Source organism: Castor canadensis, chromosome 4, assembly GCF_047511655.1.
Source record: "Castor canadensis chromosome 4, mCasCan1.hap1v2, whole genome shotgun sequence".
NCBI classification, from domain to species: domain Eukaryota; kingdom Metazoa; phylum Chordata; class Mammalia; order Rodentia; family Castoridae; genus Castor; species Castor canadensis.
Genome location: NC_133389.1, coordinates 159,512,539 through 159,537,584, shown reverse-complemented (window position 1 = coordinate 159,537,584; position 25,046 = coordinate 159,512,539). Strand labels below are relative to the sequence as shown.

General features: G+C 36.0%; 1 protein-coding gene across 1 annotated transcript in view; it reads right to left on the bottom strand.

Moving 5' to 3' along the window:
• Cps1 (carbamoyl-phosphate synthase 1) overlaps window positions 1–25,046 on the bottom strand; it is a 117,793-nt gene that overhangs the window by 10,772 nt on the left and 81,975 nt on the right. The window contains exons 25-34 of the mRNA XM_020184470.2: window positions 24,600–24,781; window positions 18,218–18,412; window positions 17,731–17,798; window positions 16,052–16,127; window positions 11,508–11,585; window positions 8,911–9,018; window positions 7,223–7,312; window positions 5,721–5,891; window positions 3,613–3,687; window positions 697–795 (exon numbers count right to left, since the gene is read on the bottom strand). Coding sequence (XP_020040059.2) covers window positions 697–795; window positions 3,613–3,687; window positions 5,721–5,891; window positions 7,223–7,312; window positions 8,911–9,018; window positions 11,508–11,585; window positions 16,052–16,127; window positions 17,731–17,798; window positions 18,218–18,412; window positions 24,600–24,781 — 1,142 coding nt within the window. The remainder of the gene's footprint in view (window positions 1–696; window positions 796–3,612; window positions 3,688–5,720; window positions 5,892–7,222; window positions 7,313–8,910; window positions 9,019–11,507; window positions 11,586–16,051; window positions 16,128–17,730; window positions 17,799–18,217; window positions 18,413–24,599; window positions 24,782–25,046) is intronic.

Sequence of the window (25,046 nt, the reverse complement as noted above, 5' to 3'; positions counted from 1 at the left end):
AACACTAGGCATTTAGTAGAGATTGAAATATGAAGGCTTGATGGAAGGAAGGAAAGAAGGGAAGAAGGAAGGAAGGAGGGAAGGAATGAAAGAAGGGAGGGAGGGAGGGAAGGAGGAAAGAAAAGAAGGAAGAAAGGAAGGAAAGGAGTAGTCAGCAGAGAAGATTTCTTCAGTTTGAGGAAAATAGAGTTTAAGACATCCATAGAGGTATCCAGCAGATTGTTGTAAATATGAGATGACTGTGGATACAAGATGTAAAGGTGGTACTTATAGGCAGAAGAGTTGATTCTATAGACATGATTGAATTGGCAGGAGAAGGCAGGGGAGAGACAATGAGACACAACTGTATTGAAAGCCTATATTCAGGGACTAAAGGGAAAGAGCTATAGAGCAAAATCTATAGAAAACACCTAATCAAAGAATAGGAAGGATTACTTTCTTAAGGTACCATGAGTCCCTCTCAGAACTTTCAGAAACAAAGAACAACTTTCTTTGTTTTATTTTATAATTTTTTTTTGTATTTGACTACTGCAATAAAAGAAGGCAAAAATCAGGGAACAAATATCCTCCTTTTTATAAGCTGCTGTTTAAAAAAAAAAAAGTAGAGTATAAAACAAGTCTTCCCTCTGCATACCAAATGCCCCAACCACTCACAGTGTGTGACTATAGGAATGAACAGAGCCACAAACCCCTTACCTGTATTCCAATCAAGATGCCCTTCTGTGGTAACTTAAATCCTGTTGAAAGCATGGCCTTTAGGAAGGCTGAATGAATACCTTCACCGAAGCAAGCCACCTATTTAGAAATAAATGAAAAAAATAAGATACAAGATACAGGAAACAACTACATGTACCAAAAACTAAAACAAAACAAAACATACAAATGGAGCAATTTACTCATAGACTCCTTCCCTAGATTTTATTGATGTTGCAGAAAGACCATGCAATCTGAAACCAGGGATTCAATGGCTGGCCAGGGCAGATGTATCTTATGTTTTTAATTAAGCATAATGAATGAATAAGCAATTCTTTCTCTATCCAACAGCACTCAGTGGAGCGACACACTGGATTCTACTGTGAGTTATTTGGATACGAACCACAGCTTCTGGTCCATAATGTGGGGAGTTTTCAAATGTTAACATGACTTAACGTTTAAACAACAGTAGATGTCATATGTACTATGCACCAGTGCATGAATGCACAGGTCAGTAGTAGAAATGACTTACTGCTGATCTATCAGTTAGGAGTCATTTCATATACATTATGAGAATGCCTTCTGAGAAATTCAATAATTACATGAACGTCTCAAAAGAGCTCATTCAGTTGTTGTAATTTTTATAAACTGAACCAAAATATCTTGCAGCTAGTCCTGAATATCACAGCTACACATAAAAATGATTTCAAAACTAACATGCAATGTTAGGATATACAGAAGCTTCATCTAGGGAAACTGTGCAATAATATAATTATAAGTCAAATAGCCACCACAACCAGAGGACAAGTGGTGTATTTTAACATGATGGGAGTCAATTCTGCCATACATATCGTCATTTGGCCTGGGTACAGAACCACCATTATAGTAAATAACACTGATGACTCAATTCATTCTTTAAGCAAATGGCAAGTGGTTTTCTCTTAGTGGGCAAGGCAAGTTCTCATGATTATAACCTTCAGTTAGAACACAAACCCATGCTTCTTTTTACTACATGGTGAACATTTTACTCAGTCAAACACTGACCGCTAACTTAAGCAATGTCATCCTAAGTGGATGGGATTCACATTCTATTGAAAACAATTGTGCAATCATATCACAAGTGCAGAGACAATGACACAAAGATTTTTTGTGAAACCATAGAAGGTAGTCAAATATTCTAGTGAAGATTAAGACTTAAATTCTCACTTCACCACTAGAAAATTAAGTGTCCTTAATTATATCAGGAGCTAGAAGATTAGGCAATCCTACAACAAGCCTTTTAAACACTAAAAAAGTCCCTCTGAAGTATAAGTGAGATTTCATTCTTTTTCTTTTTTAGTAGCATGTGTTAATAATACAAAGAGGTGTCATTGTGATAATTCCAGAGATATATACAGTGTACTTTGAGCAAGTTCACCCCCTCTGTCATATTCCCTTAACCTCCTCCTCCTCCCCTTTTACAAACAGTATTTTGCGGGTTTCATATGCTATCTTTATATATACATATATATATATATATAAACATATATATACACATATATGTGAGTTTTTATTTGTTGTGTGTATATGTAACATATTTTGATCCTTTTCACCCCCGGATTGTAAACTACGACTATCATCTTGACTTCAGTTATCAGACCTTGAAACATCACACTTGATGACACTTGGAAATATAATTTTTTCTAATAATGGAAGACAAATTCTTTCCTTTTATACTTTAGAAAAAGACACAATGAAGAACTTGAAATTCTTTTATATTTTCAGAGCTCTCAACTCCAAATATGCATATATGGAGGCAGAAAGGACATAAGAACTGAAAACAAACTTGCCACTAGAGAAGGCTACATGAGAGAAAAAATAGATCTCTCCCTAACCCAAACCCTGGACCAGCTGAAAATAGCCCCATGGATCCAGAAGAAACTAACTGGAACATAATGTAGCATCCTCATTTTAAAGGTATGTTTTCTTGGGCTGAGGAAATGGTTCAATGGCAGAGTGTTGTCTAGCATGCTGTAAATCCCTAGGTTTGGTCTCCACCACTACAAAACACAAATAAGAATAATGCTAGGTTTGGAGATTCTTTTGCTTACTAAATTAAAAGAAGTAGCAAGAAGGCTAAGAGACCCCTTTCTAAGAGTGCAAACATAAACAGGATAGTCATTTATTCCTCACTGCCTGCCTGCCTCCTTGTCTCCTTAGCTTCTCATCACAGATCTTGCTTGTAACCAAGCAACCATATAAGACATCACATATTTGTTCCAATTAATTTTTCTCCTCTTTCAGATTTGCCTTAATACCAAGAGAAATAACAATGCCTCACAATCTGATGTTGTCACTCCAGTGTGCACTGATGAGGATCTAAAGGTTGTACCAAGTATGTCTGTCAAGGGCTAGGTGATTCATAAAATGTCCTGACACTGACATGTGGAGAACTTTCTAGAATCTGACAGCTATCTATGAGAAAACACATTTCACATTCTTAAAGAACCTTCAAATTGACACAGTCCCAATACAAGTGAAGAGGGACATCCAGTGGCCAGTCCCAGTATAGTTTTTAGATAATTCCCGAGAGGTTAAAGTTACTTTAAAAGTGGTCCCTGGATTTTGCATTTATCTGAAGATTCTACACTATGAAGATCTAATGAAGTATGTGAAAATTGTTACCAGTGGGTAATGTGGAAATGAATGAAGAACATATGTATCATATTTATGTGTTAAATATAAGTATTTAGACTCTATTCCAAAAAAGTAAAATATTTTTCTTTAATTTAAAATTCTTAAACCCTTTGGTATTTACTCTGAAAGTAAACATTTGTGTTCCTCTTACTACTTACTACCTCATTTTACTATACTCAGATCTAAACCCACAGATCTCAAAGTAGATTTAATGAAAGTATTCCTGGATCATTAACCAGTTACCTCTCCTGTAGAGGCCATCTCACATCTCAGAATGGGATCAGCATCCCTCAGCCGGGGCCAGGAAAACATTGGAGCCTGTCAGACATAAAAAGGAGGGAAAGTATGTGAGAGAAGGTATAAAAGGACAGGACGGGTTGAATATATTTAGTGAATCATGTTTCATAGGATTCATTTAAGCTATGGTAGATACACACACAAAAAAAACCTCTTTGGTCCAAGCATTTGACTTGAAAAATAGCTTTAAAACTCATTTCCAAGAATGTGTTGAGATCTTGGCCAAAAACTTGGGTTAAATAATCACAAATTATTTCTGTAAATAGGTCCCCTGTGACAGTCTAGACCAGTGTTTCTAATCTAGCCTGCACATATTCTTCTTATTGGCATAGTTTCAAACGTCTACTGGGCATTGATCTCCCAAGACACAGAGTTCAAACACATTTTTTTTCCTTGATATGCTTTTGGAACATTCCTCTTCTTGTTCTGTTCATTTGAACTTACAACAAGTCTTCTTGCCAGAAATGACTGTCTATAAACAGACTTTTGAGACATTAAACTGTTGTTGACACCTCTTAAAAGCTTTGAAAACACTCTGCTTGAAAACACTTTTTCCTACAACTTTTGTATGAACTGGAACATAGGAATGATTCCTTTTCAATTATTTTATCAGTGTGGTTCACTAAATACCAAGTTCTCATTTCTTACGTATGTTCATTTATCTGGTCTAGACTATTCCTCCATTTATTCTGGCACTTCTCCAAGTTATCATGGGAATTCTAGCCTGGATCATTTCTCTGGGCCAATTCAATCAAGTTGTTACACTTCTGCAATCTAGCTTCCCTATTCTCCATCTGTTGGTTTCCATCACCACACTAGGGCTATTAAGACAGACAATAAATAGGTAATTTGAAAAAAAATTCAAGATTCATACACAATGACAACTAGAAAAAAAGTAAAGTGGAACTAAAGTGCATTTTGAACAATACATATATATTACTTTTTGTTGGAAATGTTATATATGTGTTTACATATCAACTTACAAAAAAATAAGAAGCATATTTTCATATGCTTATGGACAGAGAGATATGAATTTAAAATTTATATGTATCTACTGTGAAAAACTATTTTTAGTGCAAAAAATAAAATATTACCCTCTTTCCAACATGAAAAGTGACATTCCATTTCAATGCACTAGCAAATCCAAGGAATCCTAAATTATTAACTTAAGCAAGATTAAGAGATAGTTTTGATTCATAACTTCAACTTAAAGGTCCCGCTACAAAAGTTAGAAGTCAGAGTCTCAGTTGTAGAATAGCTATGGTTGAATCCATGAGCACATATAAGAACAGGAACCTTTTCAAGGTATCCAAAATATGTCAATGTCACAAAATATATCACACAATATAAAATAGTTTCATCATGTACTTCATCTAACAAATCCAAATGTATTTATATATCGCAATAATGCTGTCATGCCTGTCCAGTGAAGTAGTTAGAGGTCGTAATTGTAAATACTCTGTTCATAATCATACTGAGGCAGCTACAAGAGTAAAATGGCCTTAATATTTGGATATTATTAAAATACAATTTCAATTCCATCGCTCTCACAACATCACTGTAAACACTTAACTGTAATCTCAATTTTCCAAAGGTCAAAACTGTGCCACTGCAGAAAATACAAACAAAGTAGGTGGCCAAAGTTGTAAGAATTTAACCAACCCCTCAGTATAGCCATTTTTACGAGATTCATGTATTCCTGAAGACTTGGCACAAGTCAAGCCTTATCCTAATAAGATATGTCTAGAATTTCTCTTTACCAGCTAAACTGGCACCATGATGTGTCCACTGCATAAACATAAACATAGCTTATAAATTACTTGGTTGTTTGTTTTTGAAGTTTTGCAATTTTAGATTTTTTTTAAATTCTGTAAATACACAATAATGTATGGTTACTTTTAGTGCAACTACATTGCTTTATTGAAAGAGAGTACAAATCCCCAGGCCAGCACTTTAATTAAAAGCTTCATAAAGTCATAAGATTTTTGATGGTGAATTTTCTTTTAATTTCATTGGAGATCATAAAATGGCTAATAAATTTTCTTTAATGTTACCTTAATTGCAACATAATCAACAGGAATTATGGGACGTTCCAATGTTGGAAGATGTTCCTCGTCAATGTTCTCTCCAATCATCACCTTTGTGGCCACGTCAATGAAGTCTACTCCAAGGGTCTTGGAAACAAAAGGGAAGGATCGAGAAGCTCTCAGGTTGCACTCAATTACCTGAAGAGATCACAAAATTCAGAAAAAGAGAGCGAAGATGATGAAAGCCAACAACAACAATATCAACATTCTCTCTGCTACTTGCCTTCCAGCTGTTATTAACTGAAGACCAGCACTTGTTTTGCTAACCCTAGCCCCCTCCGCCCCACTGCTGGTACTTCCTCTGTTTCCTTTTAGTCAGTATCTTTGAACTCTGACTTTCTTCCATCCTATTTCCCTGCCTCATTCCCTGTGCCCTGCTGATTGATTTAGCTTAATGCTGCACCACACCCTGCTGAAAAATCTTCAGTGGATTCCCGTTGGCCTCAGACTAAAGTCTAATCCCCAAAAGCTTTCTATCCTCTTGTTTCATCGGACCTCTATATTTTATCTGATACCACCTTCCTGGCCCCAGTCCTACTTTTCAAGTTTACCTTCCATTATTTACTTAGAAAAATGATCTTGCTACACAGAACTAACTACTCACTCTCTCCTGAAATATGCTGTCGTCTCACCCTTGTAGATGATCGTATGCCCATATGTAATATCTACTGTACCCTACTTTCTTTCAAAGGTTTAAACCCATGAATCTACTTCTTTAACTTGTCAAAATTCTATCCATTCTGTAACCTCCCTCACAATACAAAATCTTTGATGATTCGATCCAGATCAGCTCATGCATATGGGTGTACACACACTGGTAAATATGCTCCTCTGCTCTTTAACTCTAAAATCATTCTATTTATACAACATCTCCCCAAAACAGCTATTATACTCTACCTTGTAGTGATCTACAAATTTACTTTCTTCTCAGTCCTTACTAAGTTAAAAGGTTTTTGAGAGCAGGGACTGTCTTACATATCTGTGTAACCACTGTATGACTGTATGTAATTGGTGATGAATAAATATTAGTTACTGATTGGTTAAATAAAGTAGAATAAAACAATTAGGAATAACCTAATTTAAATTTATTTTGTTAATCTTTTTGCAAATGGTATTCAAAACAGCTTTCTTCTCTGGATAAGGAGAAAGCAGAACTTCAGTGAAGTAATTTATGAACACTTTACCCACAAGGTTTACTTTAACATATATACTGTATCCATCTACACTACACAGTGGATGAAATACAGTGATCTTCTTTCCAGTGGATCCAATGCTTAACAAAGTTGTGAATGACATATCAGTGCCACTAACAGCTTGTGACTTCAAAGAAGATAGGCATTATATGCTCACAACATCTGACTCTCAGATACAAGCAGCTGCAGGGTTCTCAGTGGCTTTGTGGCTGGTGTTCACAGAGATCACTAGAGACACAGAAATCAAAACCTTGCAAGTACATTGGTATTTCTTACCAAAACATCATTTCCTTTGACAAGAAATTGGACATTGAATGGGCCAGAGATGGCAAAAGCCTTTGCAATCTTTCGGGTAGCCTCTTTCACCTAGAGAAAAAGAATAATGACATATTGTTAAAGAAAATATTGTACATTTGTTAACCCACAAACAAATAATAATAATAATAATAAATAGGGGGCATTATTATGTTTCTATTAACAAAATAACACACACTAAATAGTCATGACAGGATAGCAGAAGAAAGACCAAGTAATTTTACAGGATTATTTGTATGCCAAATAACCTTTCTCTTGCAATTATATACTCTGATCTTATAGCGGCTTACATGAAATCCTTTCAGTCTAGTTGCTTCAGCACCAGAAACTGCAGTCCAAACTCTCTATCAATCTAATGACCTACCTGCTGAGAGGTACAGGCCCTGAAATTATAGGGTACTGCAAAGAGACCAGGGAGATGTTTTTTATGTTGCTTTTGTGTTGCCCTAAACTCTACAAGGGTAGATATTATGGTCAGAGGAAACAGTGTTTGCCTGCAGGGAGGCCCTGCATGTCTGCATGTCACATGTAGGAGGAATTCCTATATGTAATCAGAGCCAGAAGGTCCCTATGCCAAGAGAGGGCACTGAATACAGAAAGCAAGAGCTGCTCACTCATTATAGTTACAAGAGTGGGTCAGCAACTTAATTGGGTGCATAAAGAAGTACAATTTGTGACACATTAAAATCTGAGAGATTTGGAAAGATCTGAGTTTTTCTAGGTCATTCATCCTGACATGAGAAAGTGAAGCACATTTGAAACCTGGAGTCTTTTTTTTTTCCTTTTATGCTGCTACTATTACAAAGCATCCTGTTTACTTCACATTCTAGAACAAAGACATTCAGAATATAGCTCAATGTACAGGGCACCTTGGATTCTGATGGAAGTTTCTTTAGAAACACTCAGTGAACAGGCCAACCTCATACAACATACCTGAAGACCAGTGGGACATCCTCAAGAGTGACTTAAGATGACAAGCCCTATGTGTACAAAAGGCCACATGTATTGAGTACTAAAGATGAAGCAAAGTCATCTTTCTTGGGAAGTTCTTTAGAGAAGTGGCTTTCAAAGAGGGGTCAGAAGAGACATGTTAGAAAATGCTGGCTTGAGGAGAGGGTAAAAGTGAAGAATAAAAGCATGGGTTCCTGAAGTTTCCCAAGTGACTGCTTCATAACTTCCCCAGTACTCATGAGAAGCATCACTTTGCATGCTGCTCTCAAACATCAGGATCCCCTGTAGCAACAATTCATTCTCTCAGTGTGTCCCCAGACCAGCAGCAACAGTAACACTGGTCGATTTGGTAAAAATCCAAACTCAGGCATTCAGAATTAGAATTAATTATGGAATTAGAAATAGCAGGGAGGAGCCCAAAAAATATGTATTTTAACAAGTTCCCTGGGTGGTGTGGAGGCAGACTAGGTTGCAAACAACTACACAGGACACAACCAAACAAGATCTAAAGGACAGTGAAAGAAATAATCTTTAAAAATACTCAGCTGACTAAGGGCAAGGAAGTTCCTCTCATTGAATTTTTAGCCTGGAGCACGTCTTACATAGCTAGCCAATTTAAAAAGAAAAAAAAAACTGAGGGTTTTGTTTGGTTTTCATATTTTGCTGTTTCCCTTCCACTTTCACTTATAAATGATGACCTTTTCAATGGCTCCTTGGCTGATGGTTTGTGTAGGCAGCATCAGAGTGGCATCTCCTGAGTGGACGCCTGCATCTTCAACATGTTCAGAGATAGCATGGGAGATGACCTGCCAAAAGAAGATTTTAGAAAGAGTTGTCAGGTACCTACTTCAAGTAAGCTACTCTTTTGTCCACCTCTTTGATTCTAGCAGATGCTTCAAGCACTGACCAGTTCTTTTGCTAAGTTGCTGATGAGAGCAAAATAGAGAGTTGCACACAATATCTAAGCCTCCCTATTCAGTGACAGGTAGCCTCAAAAGGAGCTGAGAGTGGCTGAGAATTCACCTCTTTCTTCCACTCATTAGCATAGGTATAAAAAAACAGGAAATGAAGAAAACTAAACTAACTCATATTAACTTTGGAGAATAGTATAGGAAACTATAGAATTTGGGAGCACTGAAGGTATCCTTACCTTTTAGACACTAGAAGAAATAGGAGAGGTGAATGTCTAACTAAGCAAATGGAAAAACTTACATGGACTAGAAAGAAGAATTGAAGATCTAAGAGATCTTTAAATTGAAGTTTGAGAGAGGAGGGAGTGAAGAGAGAAAATATTCTGTACTATTTTACAGATAAGGAAATGAAAGCAATGTAAGAATAAATGACCAAATACATGTGACTCGTTTGTGACTGAGTTAGGATTTTGAACCTTTATCTGTTGGATTGCAAAGTCCATGGCCTCAACTACCTTAACTGATATATACTAAAATGTGTGTGTTTGTGTGTGTATGTATGTGTGTGTGTGTGTGTGTGTGTGTGTGCGTTTGGGAAATAATGAAGCTGAAAGAGGAGAAAAACTGGGTGGCCATAAAAGACTTCAGTAAATTACATGGAAGTAAATTACATTGTCAGATTTATAAGTGACTTTAAGAATAACAGAGTCTCTCTCCTTCCCATTTCACTTGTGAGCTCTGGAACCTGGGCAAGGCAGCTTAACCTTGATTTGTAATAAGGAGGGAATAACAATGACACCTGTCTCACAGAATGCTTGCAAAATGAAAGAGAATGGATACAAAGTATAAATATGTGACATAACAGCTGACCCACAGTAAGAGTTCAATGTGGGGGGGGGGTGTGTCTGTGTGTGTGTAAAAAATAGAAGGCAATCATCCCACTGAGACTAAGAGAATCATAATATGCATGAAGTAATATGCCCATTTATGAATATGACAGTTTAAAATTATGTGAATGACCTGTAAAGTTTCCAAAAGAGAGTATGTAAGATGAGTTGTAATGGCTGACATCTGAGAGAAAGAAGCTAGAGTAAGTGCATAGTGCAGCAATCTGAAGCCACGCCAGACCGAAAGAGCAGCACTCCTTTAACAGCACAATATGTGAACAAACGCACGTGTCTCCAAGAGGGTCTTAAAACCTCCACCCCCATAGAGGTGTTTTATATCTCTATCTTCAAATATTTTAAAGTTTAAAGAAGAGATTAAATTTATGATTTGAAACAGGAGAGTGGAAATGAGAGTTCCAAAAAAGCAAAGTTTAGCTCAAGATAGAGAATTCTGAAGATGCCCCTCCAGAAAGACCCAATATGTAATCTTACAGTACTAAGAAGCCAGGATATAGCTCAGTCATAGAGCACTTGCCTAGCATGTGCCAAGCATTGGGTTCCATTCCTAGCACCACAAAAAAAGGAAAAAAAAAAAACAAGGCAAAGAACATTCATAATCTTACAATAATTTGTAATCTATATCACCAACAAGTTTAAAAGAAATCAGATGGCCACTTTCTGGAACTTGGCTAAAATTGATTATCTCTAACAGTTCTTCAAGTCAAGATTATATGATTCTGTGGTAAGTAGAAACTATTATGATTAAAAAGAACACCTACTCAAAACTGCTAATCTGTTAAAAAAAAGATTTAACATTTCATTTTTCTTTGAAGCAAATGAAATGACATGGTCTCTCTAAATCATGGCTTCCTATATTTCAAGATAAATCACAAATACCTTATTAGCACAATAAGCAAATGTAAGTAAAATATCCTTCACATTTTCATTTCTCCCCAAAGTCTGAGGCATTCATTGTATTAGCAACACCAGATATGATATGGTAAGCTAATTTCATGTTATTATCCTGTTCACCTTACTCTGGTTTTTCCTTTATTAAGTCAATGAAAAGGGGGGAAGGAGGGAAATTAAGAGTGAAGAAAACCAGGGATATAATAAGAAACTTCATAAAGAAAAGTATTGGATGTTTCTATAATATTCATTGAAACATAAAATGAAAACCACAGACAAAGAAAATGAGAGAGAAAATCTATTCAAAAAGAATGATAAGTACAGGATGATAGCTAATTTTGAATATCATCAAAAAGAAATTCTAACAGTATGAAAGACAGGAAATATGATATCCATGTACCCGCAACACATCAACTGAATTGTCAGTGAATTTTTCATTTTTTTTGACTGAGCAGCTTCTCCATTGCTGTCAGAGTCCTGTTTTGTTGAAATCATGAATTCTAACCCACAAATGTTTCAAGATTGCTAAGACAAAAAAAAAAAAGGATACAAAGACAGAGATAGGGAAGATGTGGATAAAGCACTTACCCTTCCATCTTTGCCGACAGCATCCATTTCTACTTCCCGGGCCCCCTCAACAAATTTTGTCAACACCACTGGATGCTCCTGTCAATGAGGAAAGCAGAGGAGCAGACTTTCAGCTGAAAGTATGTTCATGATGTCAAGTAAGCTATGTACCTTAAGTAAACACAAGGGCAATACTTGCAGAAAGTTAAGGTTAAATGCATTGCATAAACCTCATTAGCCACAGATAAGGTCATGCTCTGCTTACAGTGAGACCGAGGGTCTTTCTGCAACTCTGAGGGCTTAGCAACTGAGAATGAGTTCTAAATCTAAAATATTGGCTTCTAAGCCAGTTAGAGAAAAGGGGGCTAAGGAAGAAGCAGAAAGTGACTTCCTTCTCTACCACCAGCATCATAACTATTGCTCGAAATTATTAGGTTAGGTTCTTTCCCTCTTCCTACCTTCATCTTTTCCAAGAATTACAACTTCCTAAGTTAGTTCTCTATATGAGAGCTATGAGTGAGCTTAGAAGGAGAGCAGTGTTTACTTTTGGTTTCATTGGGCTAAAGATGAAATCTTTTGCCTGAAGTTAGCATGCCTTATATGGATGTTAGCCTATGACACTGGCAACTATAAAGCCATTTCCTTTTTTAATTCCAGCATTTGCTCCCTTTCTTGGTTATTTCAGACTGCTTACCAATCTATAAGTGGCACCACACTCAGTTGCTCCAAAACAACGTTGGGGTGGACTCCACACCCTGCTCTCCATTGCTCTTCCAAGAGTAAAGAGAAATTGCTTTATAATGTTGTAGGTTTAGATGTCTCCTTCTCTATGGCCTGGATTCTAGCAACCTGGACCACGTGTTGCTTCCTTACCAGGTCCTGCATTTACCTGTCTCCATTCCTCTTATGTCCTCTACTTTTGCCCCTCAGATTCATCCTTCGAACTGTAACTCACCCTTCAAGGCATAGCTCAGATGTTATCTCCACCCTGAATATTTCTCTAACCCTTTCTGGCCACTATCATGAAACTGATCACCTTGGATATGTGTTAAATTTAACATAGCTCCTTGAATAGAACATTTTAAATACAATTGAATTTTGTGGGAAAAATAGTGTTTTAGGCCTTGTATAAGTTTCTTCCATCTTAAAATTTATTATTAAATCAGGTAAATTCCCACTATTTCTTCTCTTCAAAAGTCTATTAGACAAAGAAGTATTTATTAAGCAAAATGATTTTTCTCCATGTCAGTTGCCTCTTTTTAAAAATACTGGATGTTCACCATAGCTGGCCTAATTTTTTTTTTTTTGTTGTTGATACTCATGAGTTTTTTTTCTTTTCTATCATGATGATAAGAATATAACTTCAAAAACACACATGAAGTTTACCAGTCATCCTTGTCAGGTTCTCTAGAGAAGCCTGGTTCAAATGATTTATTGGTGGAGTTAGAAAGCAAGCTGGGGCTGCAGGAAAAAGCTAATGCTTTTGTTATTCTCAGCCTTACCCCACAGAGATTTCTGGAGCACGACTTATACCACAGAGCTAGTCCCATTCTGAAGCAAAGTCAGCCATTTTCTAAAACTTTGAGAGTAGATGTGAGGTAAGGAGTCTTGCCTCTGGGTTGATGATGCTCCCATTTAAGAGAGTTTTTCCAGAGAAGAATGCAGATGGTAGGTGTCATCAGCTACCATGACAGTTAGGGTACAGCTGTTCCCAGAGGTAAAGGGATTTGGGGAAAAGGGTGACAACTGCACCTTCCTCCATGGCCCACTAAATACATTTATAAAATACCCCTATACTGAGAAGGAAAAAATTCTTAATAAATTTCAATCTTTCTGCAACATTATGCATTGCTGGTCTCCTTAAGATGCTTTGCATTTTGGTATCTGTAAGTCTATGTTCATTCTTCTTTCTCAGGGTCTGTCATGGTTCTTTTTTTCTCAGTTAGCCTTCAAATGCTGATATTTCTCTGATGTCTGTCTTTAGCTGTTCCTTTCTTCTATACTCTTCCCTTCAGTGACTGCTTCCACTCTCAAAGCTTCAATTTAAAGGATAAGCTATTTATTTCAAATTCTATACTCTTAGCCTATCTCTAGCCATGATCTTGACCTTCAATTCAAAATTCATATAACCCTTTGCCTTCAAATCATTTCCACTTGGATTCTTCAAAGGCAGCTTACATTCAAAAGATCAAAAAATGAATATGTGATTTCCTCCTCTAAAACCTCTTCTCCTGTCCCCTCTCTCTATAAGTGTCACTCTATCCATTCAAGTGTCCAAGACAGAAACTCCAGAGTCATCCTATATCCTCTTTTACCCTCAACCTCCATCTATTCACTAATTACTTCAAGGCACATGATCTCCACCTTCAGTATTATTAATCTGATCCAAGGCACTACCATCTCTACCTTGACGTATAGCAAATAGCTGGCTAACCTCTTTCCATAAATTCATTCTTGCACCACAATTTATTCTTTCTGCATTGCAGTAAACTAATCATATCACATTTGGTATCCTAGCCATACAACAAATACTTTACCAGTTTCTAGGAACTCTATGCTCTTCTCACCTTTGAGGCTTACCATGTACTGTTTCTCTCTTTCTAGTTTCACTCACCATGTAAAACTGTCACCCAATTAACTCTAATTCAACCATCAGACATCAGTTTAAAAATCCTTTCTTCAATGACAGGACTCCAAGACTTTTATACTCTACCTCAGGATCTGAAATTTTCTCTATTTTCAATGCTTATTGCTTATCATATTTAGTTGTAATTTTGTGGTGTTCTGATTTCCTAGCAAAGAAAGTCCTCTTATTAGTGCTATATTTTTTCCATGAGCATATACACTGGTAATGAGAACCATGCCAGTATCTAGCAGCTACCCTATATGAATTAGTGCATAAATGATTGATAGGGGCTGGATTTACTCTAAATACATTAAACTGAGCATCCCAAATTTTGCTGTAGTTTGATAGTGAGACTCAAACCAGAAAATATTCAATCAGGACATCTCTATTATAAAACTTTGGTCTTGTGTAAGTACTATCTATATTCTAACAGAAAAAAAATTAAATCTTCTACTGAGTAGAAGTCTTATGAGAATCAGTGTTCCAGGAAGAAAAGAAGAGAACCCTGTCTCATCACTCAGATGACGGGTATAGTTGGTGGCCTCTCAAAATAACACAGAAGGATAAAATAGAGGAGAAGACAGCTTGTGTCACTCAGAGAAGATTAATAAAACTGACCCACTGAAGACATTTCCTTTTCATTTACCTGATTTTCACTCAAATGTGAATTCTAAACCCACTTGATTTTCTTTCTGTACATTATTTGTCTCTTCTCACTCCTTACCTTTCTCTACTTTCTTCATGACCCGAGCATCTTTGGGGAGCAGCTATCATACAGGAAAAGGATACAGCTTCATGTGATCATGAACAATCCATGCTCTTTATTCCCTTTTTGAAATACATCTGATTTCACTCTCTGTCTCCTTCCAAATTCCACTTGCCTAACATCAAACTCTTCTCTGTGTTGTTCTTTTTTGAACCCCAACTAGCTTTGGAAAGCTTTTAAAAGGAAAACATTACTTTCATCCTCTACAATACAAGGTCTGCAGATCAATAACCCCACTGAGTAAATCTTAAATGGATCACACCATGGTAGTGTCAAAGGAGAAAATAAAATCTGGGGCCGATGTAGGAAGGTGATAGTCATTACAAAATTATAAACACTTTTATTAACTCACAAACAAAATATGCCAAAATGACAAAATCAATAGGTGAACCAGGGGACTTTCTATCAATAATGAGCATGATTGGGCAGCCCTTGAGACTTAGATTCCTAGGAATAACTTCACTATCACAACAGGAAACTTATCCAGCATCCAACAAGGGTGCTGCTATGGTTTAAGAAAATGTGTTCTAGTGTCAAGCTGACAAGAGGTGGACTTGCGATCATTAACTTTGATTATCAACTTGATTGGATTTATCAGTATCTAGATTAGTAAAACACACCTCTGGATGTGTCTATAAGGGTATTTCCAAAGAGGATTAACTAAATGGGGAAGCTCCATCCTGAATGTAGGTGACACTGTCCTATAAGCTTGAGGCCAAGTTGGGAATAAAAAGTGTAAAAGGAGAAATTCCACTGAAAATATTCCCACTTTTCTTTCTAGCTGTCATGATGGGAATTACTCTAGTCTGCCATATCCTCACAACCATGCTGGACTGACACCTCTGAAACTGTGAGCCAAAATTCCTCCCTTTAAGTTGTTCTCAGGTATTTCGGTCACAGTGACACAAAACTAACCAACACAGATGCTTAACCTTTTAGATACTTAAGAGTCTAAAAACTTATAAATCTGCTTTGATCAAACATGTACAGGCCTTCTTCTTCCACTACGTTAAGAATATAGTTTAATGCTTTTGAGTTTTCTTATTCTCACATGTAAAAAACTGAAGAAGGAAGGAATCATGCTAACAATTTGTGTGAAAAGAAAAACAGCCTATAAAATAAGATAGCAATTGACAGTAGAGTAAAGGTCACCAGGAGGACATTTAACACTACCTGAGAGACTCTAGTGGCCTCCTCCAAGAATCTTTTCATCTCATCCTCAGAGAATACCACATTCATGGCAGACCCACTAGAAAAGCAAGAAGAAAAAAGTGGGTCAATTTATTTTACCAATCCATAAGTAAAGCAGACAGACTTGATTGCTTCTTAGAAAAGCTCTAGGAAATATCCAGTTCCAGTTTGGGCTAAATAAGAAGCTATCTTTTTCTTAAATTCAGTTTTAATCCACTTAATCACTAGTACAATGAGCCAAAGTAAAAAGTTGCCAGAGTTGGTGATAAGCCCAAAGGGAACCCTAGAGACTATACTTCCCTAAGGTTAGCTCTTTTTGATTTACTGTTTTAATACTTTGCTTATTCCAGGTAGTTCTTACATTTTAACAGGATTCCACCCATAATATAATTTATCTAACCCTGTTTCTTCAGAGTTTACTACCATCAGCTGATTTTAACACTGTTAAGGCAGGTCATCTTGATATGAAATAAATCATCCTATTACAAAAGAAGTAATTCTTAGTAACATTTGCAAATATAATGTGCAGTATCTGACTGAAACTTATTCAACTGTGTCCTTCCTTTTAAATACTTAAAAAACAATGCTATCTGAAATCAATTTATGCTGAATTTTGATATTTTCAAAATAGTTGGGAAGAGGGGGAAGGAGGAACAATAAAAGGAACTGAAGAATAGGGGAGAAAATTACTTTCTACTTCCTTTTAGAAAGTAGTATTTTCTTTACCTGTTCTTTTCTATTATAAATTTCTACATAAAGAGCTTTAATTGCTTCATCTGCTTAAGAGAGGAAACTAGAGCAATTGTTGATAATTCAAAGTCTAGAGAACTGAAACAAAGATATAGATTGCAATAAAGATGGTATTTTTCTCCAATCCTTCCTTAAATGTCTGCATGTTGTTTAAATTAATGTACATTAGTTCTTCAAAGAAGTAGTATTATTAGACTGTGGTTTACACAAATGTTATTTCAATAAAAAAGGAAAATTTTCCACCTCATTTGAAATTTTTCATTGTTTTAAAGGATCCCATCTCAAATTCCATTTACACTTTCAAATTGTGCACAGCAAATTGTGTTTCTCTTATTATCCCCTGTTCAGTGAAGTGGTTCCTTACATGTGGTAACATCTGAAGAGAGTAAGTGATAATTCAAACTTTTCCTTTCATGATAGAACTTAGTTTCAAAGTTTAATATAAAAGACCCTTACTGCCTCTGTTCCTCACCATTATAATTTAGCTATTAAAAAATCTGTTCTCGAAAACTCAAAATTTCAAAACAAAGGCACAATCAGAAGGTGCTGAGAACAGTCAAAGAGAAGCTGTCATTTCTGAACACCAGAAAATAGATGCTAGAAAGCAATGTTCCAATTTATTTTTTAAGCGTCCTCTTCTCTATGTAAAACTGCCCTCCCTTAATTTGCAAACAGATGCCTTAAAGCTTTGTTTCTAGATGCAGGACTGTAGTTTCTCCCTGTTTCCACTCCTTAAAGGAAAGGCATTAAGTTGGAGAACCACACATTGGTCCTCACACTGGCCGTGATGATATAGAGTTTTTGGATGAATTTGCAAATTACTCCACACCAAAACCTAGTGCTATTAGCATACAGCATGCATGTCTGTATCTCCCAATTTTTATATCATTGTTCAGACAATAATATATTACCTTAAAACATAGGAAGGTCTCAACAAACAGGGGTAGCCCACAGACTTTGCAAATTCCAGCGCTTCATTCTAATTAATAGAAACAACAACAAAAATGTATGAATAGTTTAAAATATGCAACAGAAATGCATACTAGTATCTTAGATCAAGGGACAACCTAACTCTCTTTATTCATTTTCTCAAAAGACTCCATTAAAATGTAAATTGGACATTGAAATACATAAAATTCCCAGTTTCTAATTCTAAATATCAAGTCTAGTTCAAGAATAGCTTGAACTTCTTTTCATTGTCTGAATCTTAATGAGAATATTGCTACCTATTATAATCAGCATTTTAAGTGCAATCATGAAAATATGGCAACTTTACAGTAAATATACTAAGCATCATATGCATTCCATATGCCCTCTAGTTGACATCTCCAGTAGTCAACATTCAGGTTACGACTCTTGAAGAAACAATATTAAAAAGAGATGCTTGATTCTCCTTACCAAAGTATTAACAGCTTTCCATGGTGCCTGAGCCACCTTCAGCTCATCTAAGACAGCTGAGAAAATTGAGCGATCCTCAGCCCTGTCTATCTGCAGAGGGCTCGTGCCCATGATCTTGACGCCATTCTTGTATAGAGGGACGGCCAGATTGTTTGGAATCTGGCCCCCAACTGATATGATGCAGCCACTACATGCCTGGAAAAGAATCACAATAGCACCATTGAATCAACTTCATCATGAATGAACAACCGTGTTTATATTGCCAACATGTCCTTACAGGAAATGCTTAATGTGATTGTGACATTATCTCTCTTATCACGGGATAATTCTAAATTATACCACAGAAATAAAATAGTTTTGACTTTCCAGGCAATTATAGCCTAAAATATATGCAGGATTTCTGCAAAACTACACATGAATATCACTTGAGACATTTGCATGGATGGAATTTTTTTAAGTATTAAGATGATGAATTTGTACCATGTACTCTATAATCAATACCCTTCTGCATTATTTTCCTAAATAAAAACCTATTTTTCCTTCTCCTGCACCCCACTTTTCTTTTTTTTTTTAAAGAAACTTTATTTTTTTTTTATTCATATGTGCATACAATGTTTGGGTCATTTCTCCCCCCTTCCCCCACTCCCTCCCCTACCCCCCCACTCCCTCCCTTCCCCCCCCCACCGCCTTGCTACCCAGCAGAAACTATTTTGCCCTTACCTCTAATTTTGTTGAAGAGAGAGTATAAGCAATAATAGGAAGGACCAAGGGTTTTTGCTAGTTGAGATAAGGATAGCTATACAGGGAGTTGACTTGCATTGATTTCCTGTGCATGTGTGTTACCTTCTAGGTTTATTTTTTTTTATCTAACCTTTTCTCTAGTTCCTGGTCCCCTTCTCCTATTGGCCTCAGTTGCTTTAAAGTATCTGCTTTAGTTTCTCTGCGTTGAGGGCAACAAATGCTATCTAGTTTTTCAGGTGTCTTACCTATCCCCATACCTCCCTTGTGTGCTCTCACTTTATCATGTGATCAAAGTCCAATCCCATTGTTGTGTTTGCCCTTGATCTAATGTCCACATATGAGGGAGAACATATGATTTTTGGTCTTTGGGGCCAGGCTAACCTCACTCAGAATGATGTTCTCCAATTCCATCCATTTACCTGTGAATGATACATTTCATTCTTCTTCATGGCTGCATAAAATTCCATCGTGTATAAATACCACATTTTCTTAATCCATTCATCAGTAGTGGGGCATCTTGGCTATTTCCATAACTTGGCTATTGTGAATAGTGCTGCAATAAACATGGGTGTGCAGGTGCCTCTGGTGTAACCTGTGTCACAGTCTTTTGGGTATATCCCCAAGAGTGGTATTGCTGGATCATATGGTAGATCAATGTTCAGCTTTTTAAGTAGCCTCCAAATTTTTTTCCAGAGTGGTTGTGCTAGTTTACATTCCCACCAGCAGTGTAAAAGGGTTCCTTTTTCCCCACATCCTCACCAACACCTGTTGTTGGTGGTGTTTCTAATGACAGCTATTCTAACAGGGGTGAGGTGGAATCTTAGTGTGGTTTTAATTTGAATTTCCTTTATTGCCAGAGGTGGTGAGCATTTTTTCATGTGTTTTTGGCCATTTGAATTTCTTCTTTTGAGAAGGTTCTGTTTAGTTCACTTGCCCATTTCTTTGTTGGTTCATTAATTTTGGGAGAATTTAGTTTTTAAGTTCCCTATATATTCTGGTTATCAGTCCTTTGTCGGATATGTAGCTGGCAAATATTTTCTCCCACTCTGTGGGTGTTCTCTTCAGTTTAGAGACCATTTCTTTTGATGAACAGAAGCTTTTTAGTTTTATGAAGTCCCATTTATCTATGCCATCTCTTAGTTGCTGTGCTGCTGGGGTTTCATTGAGAAAGTTCTTACCTATACCTACTAACTCCAGAGTATTTCCTACTCTTTCCTGTACCAACTTTAGAGTTTGGGGTCTGATATTAAGATCCTTGATCCATTTTGAGTTAATATTGGTTATTTCTTTACTCAGTTCTCAAGTCATTTAAGATTTTTCAGTTTTACCTAACATTACCCCTCTCAACCCAGTTAGACTATTCTACTCATTATTCCCAACTATGTACATTCCCACTAGCAAACTCTGTAACACTGAAACTTCTTTGGCTGTTGTTTCCTTTCTTCTGTTCCCTCAGTTATCTCTCCTCTAATTACCCTAAGTTCAAGTCCAGTCTACATTCCACCTCCCACCTTGAACTGCCATCTCTTCTTTCCTGCTACGTTAGCACTTATCATCAGTACACAGTAATGGATTTTAGTTCCTATTTCCTTCCAACTCACTTTAACAGCACTTTTCACTTTATCACTGAATCATTAGACTTAATTTGGATGCTTCATTAGTTATGTTCCCTTACTAAACCAAATCTATTATTAGCTGTGAAGACTTCAAGACAAAAAAATAATTAGCCCTCCAAATCCCAAAGTTTCCAAAGACTGATATTAGAGTAATAAGGTTGAGATGTAATGAGAGAGAGGTGAATTTGCAGTTAGAAGTCCCTTACTATCTTAGTTAACTCATCCCATGGTTCAGTCTTCCTCTCTATAAAACTAGGACAATAATACCTAACAAGGATGCTACGTATATTAAGTAACATAATAAACATTAAAAATCCTATGTATAATGTAACTGCATAAATAAGATATGATTATTAATATCAAAACTATGATATCTAATTATCTAATAGGCCATTGTGCTTGGCATAGTTAGTATGTGCCCTTATGACTCACTAATGAATGTTGGTAGAATTACTGAAGTGATAGATACATGTCAAATGTATTTTATCATGATTTGAATTGTTCTGAAATGTGCTTATAAGGGGCAAACCTAATTTCTGTGATGAGAGCAGTTACAGTACTGCCTAAACAAATGTCCTGGAATCAAATGCTTAAAGGCATTGTAAACAATGCTGAAAATATAATCCACCATTCTCCATATTTATAAGTGTACTTAAGCTATGCTATTCATCATTTTAAAATATGTTCAATATACATTTTGCAAAACCTTCAAGGAGAATTATTTTCCTTACTCTCATAATCATTTTTCTTACTAATTTTGGTTTATTAGCATTGTTAAGATTTTAGAAGCTTGAAAACAAATTCTTCAATTAAATGTATATGAAAAGTCTTATGTGAAAATCTTCAAACTATTTTTTTTTTCAATTTAAGGGAAAAGTAGCAAAAGGTAGAGTCATTTGGACTACATAGGAGTTTAAACCTCAATAAAAAGATCTCAATTAACAAAATACTTCAATAGTTTTCAAAGTAGCTCTACTAAAATGACTTGTATTTTCCAAGAAATTAACAACTTTCAAACCAAGAATAAGACAGTAGCTGCTACTCTTTATTGAGGACTATATTATATATTCAGAACCATCTGTTTTGACCATCACAGTATTCTGAGGTGATTATTGCTAACACCATTTTATTGATAAAGAAACTGAGGCTCAATGAAGGTGAAGTGACTTGCCCTATCTCTTATCTAGCAAACACAAAGCTGGCATATGAGTTCAATTGTACAGAATGTGAAGCAACTATACTCAAGCAATGTACCAAATATTTGAATGTTAGGCTAACATACTTTTCTGGCTATTTTCAGAGGTGGTTAAAGTTAAGAGATAAGAGAAGAGCTATTTCTAAAACATTCTTTTGGAAAAGTGGTAGACAGAAAAACTTTCAGTGCAAAACAAAATTCTCATCACAGGGAAAATAAATCATGTCCACAGGAATGCTATAGAGTAAAAATATGATGCCAGTGCAGTTTTTGCCCATGCAGCAAAAGGAATTGAGGCTGAGAACATGTTTGTTGGATGAAGTTAATATAGGACAGCCTCATGGAAGAATCTGGTCGAAATTGTCCCTACTTCCAAGCACAGAATTTGTATGGGCAAAGGTATAGGAACCTGGTATCCCACACAGGTAAATGCCCATAGTCATCATAACCACTTAAGTCTAAACAGTTCTAAGAAAGCCACTTCTATAAACAATGAATCAATTTCTTGTCATTTACTTAGATACTTTAAGAACATGTTTCTCTTATGAGGAGTGTCCTAAGCACAGTTATGGACTAGGCAAACTATCACCTATCAGTCTTGTAAACGGCAGACACCAGCATCTCGCTTTCTTGACCTTCTCCACATGACTGTAGGCAAGCAAAAAAAAAACAAACAAAAATACTCAAAATTCAAATCTCTTCTCAGAGAGCAGAACCTTGGCACAAAATTATAAAGAATAACTAAGCTTAAGAGGGGGCCACCAGAACATCTTATAGTAAAAAAATAAAAACAAGTGGGGAGGAGAATTCAGCACTTCTTCCCCAGCCAGGAATGAAGACCTTTGCACTGAAGACTGCCTTGTCTATATGCAATGTTACTTCTCTGACTTACCCTTAACGTTTTTTTGTTAGAGGGTCTTCTTTTTGCCATGAAAACAGCCTTGGTTCAGAATTAGACCAAGACACCCCATCACACAGAGCTATGCATTCCTGGGAGAGCCTCTTGCCCCTCAAAGAGACTCAGAAGTGTGCTTCTGAGCGTTTGGACATGATTCCAATTTTCTACAAATTTACTATTGAATACCTCAGTGCCTTCAGTATCACTAGCACATCCCAGGTAAGATAAGAACAGTCTTCTGCAGGTAAAGACATGCCCATTATCAGAGACAATAGAGCATCATTATAAAGCCTGCTGCAAGATGCACAGCAGTATCATAAAAAGAAACACATGCATTTATGTACACCTGTTTATATGTATGTATGATGTTAGATAATATTTCCTGTGGAATAATCTAAAGACTACATTGATGGAATAGTGTTCATATATTCTCCAACATAACACTGTAACTTTATATGCAGTAATTCAATATTATATATGCTGATTATTTTCAAATAAGAGCCAACTTATTTCTATGATGCATCAGTTATATTAAAAGAATTTTATTAGTATTCATGTATAGCTACATTTAAAAGCAGTCATACAAGTTTCTAATAATTACTTAAAACATTACACCAAGAAATAATATGTAATGTATCTGCTGCAATTGCCTTTAATATTTTTAACAATTTTGAGCAAGTACTTGATTTTTCACATATTTAAATCGTGTTGCTGTCTTCAAGGTAGTAGATAGCTATCCATCCTGCTGAACCTGGCATTTACAAGAAATACTGTAGAATGCATTTGTTTTGATGCCCACTTATTTGTCTGAAAATATTAAGGAATCACTAGAAAAACTATGTCAGAGATCAATTTCATTATGCTATATTAAGATTAGTAGGCCAACTATGTTTATATATATATATATATATGTCCTAAATTTGTTTATTTTTATTTATAATAATAAAATTATCATATTGCTTTAGCACTATACATTACACAGTATATTGTGACTTCAACCATAAATTCCAGGTTGCCTCTCAGTACCTGTATGTAGTGTTCTTTAATCCACATATGATTCATTAACAAAAAAAAAGATGGAGCACAGAGAATTAATAAGCTTGTGCAAGTCAGTGAGATTTCTAATCTAAAGCAGAATTGCTTAATTGTGACTCCAATTTGGTACTTTTTTCTTTAAATGACCATATTTTATACATAGGATTGAGTTTCTGAGGTAAGAAACTAGAATAACACTGAAGGCACAACTACTGGACATCAGTATGGAATTTTCCTGTAGTTATTTATATCATTGCAAGATAGCTTGTTCTACAGACTTACAGCAACCTACAATCATACCAATCCACAGTGAAGATACACTCAATTACACTGGAATGAAGATGGAGCAGAAACAGTAAGAGAAGGCCATACAGGAACTAAAATCATTCAGAATAGACTCATTGATCATAAAGTTAAAGTAACAACTTCATTTGATAGACTAAGCAATTCACTGATCCTTGGTAAAAAGCTGACCTCTTTCCTCTGAGAACTCTTCACCATTAAATCATTTCACATAGAATAGAAAGAAGCTGTTTATTATATATCTAGATAGCAAATCAAATAATTCTGCAAAATATTTATGAGGGGCCATCCTGTACTTCTGAATATGTAGCTGGTACATGTTACCAAGTAGAGTGTTCACTACAGTTGAAAAGAAGAGAGGAAATTTATATCTCAACAATCGCTCTGTGCCAAGGCCTTAAGAATGTAAAGCTGGAGTGATTTTTTCTAGTTTTGCTATAAAATTAGGCAATGAAAGACAGTGGCAGTTCTTTCTCCTGAGAGAAATCATAATATTAATCAACATATGTGAATACAGTTATATTCAAAGTATGTCCTGAATATGTGTCTCTTCCTCTTTTTGTTTTGTTTTGGTTTTTGTTTTTCTTTCCTTACCTCCTGATGGTAGATATCTAGGATTCTCTCCAATGACAACTCTTCAAAGTAGAGTTTGTCACACTCATCAAAGTCAGTGCTCACAGTCTCAGGGTTGCAATTCACCACCACAGTCTTCTTGCCAAGTTGACGTAGTGTGCGGATACTGGAGACCGCACACCAATCAAATTCCACACTGCTGCCTGCAGAGACAATGAGATTGGGCACAGAGGTAAGAAAAGCATGAAGTTATGACACAAAAAGAAGCAGAAATATATCACTATCCAGTCCAGTCTAAGAAACCTAGTGCCTTTCAACTCAGTTTTTAAAACACCCAAATAAAAACTTCAGACCTATGATGCACACTGTATAAATAAAAAAAACGGACTAATTAAGCAACCATGAAACATTGGGTTGTTCTATATGCTAAATTCTGCAATAGGTAATCTCCATATTTGAAGCATTTAC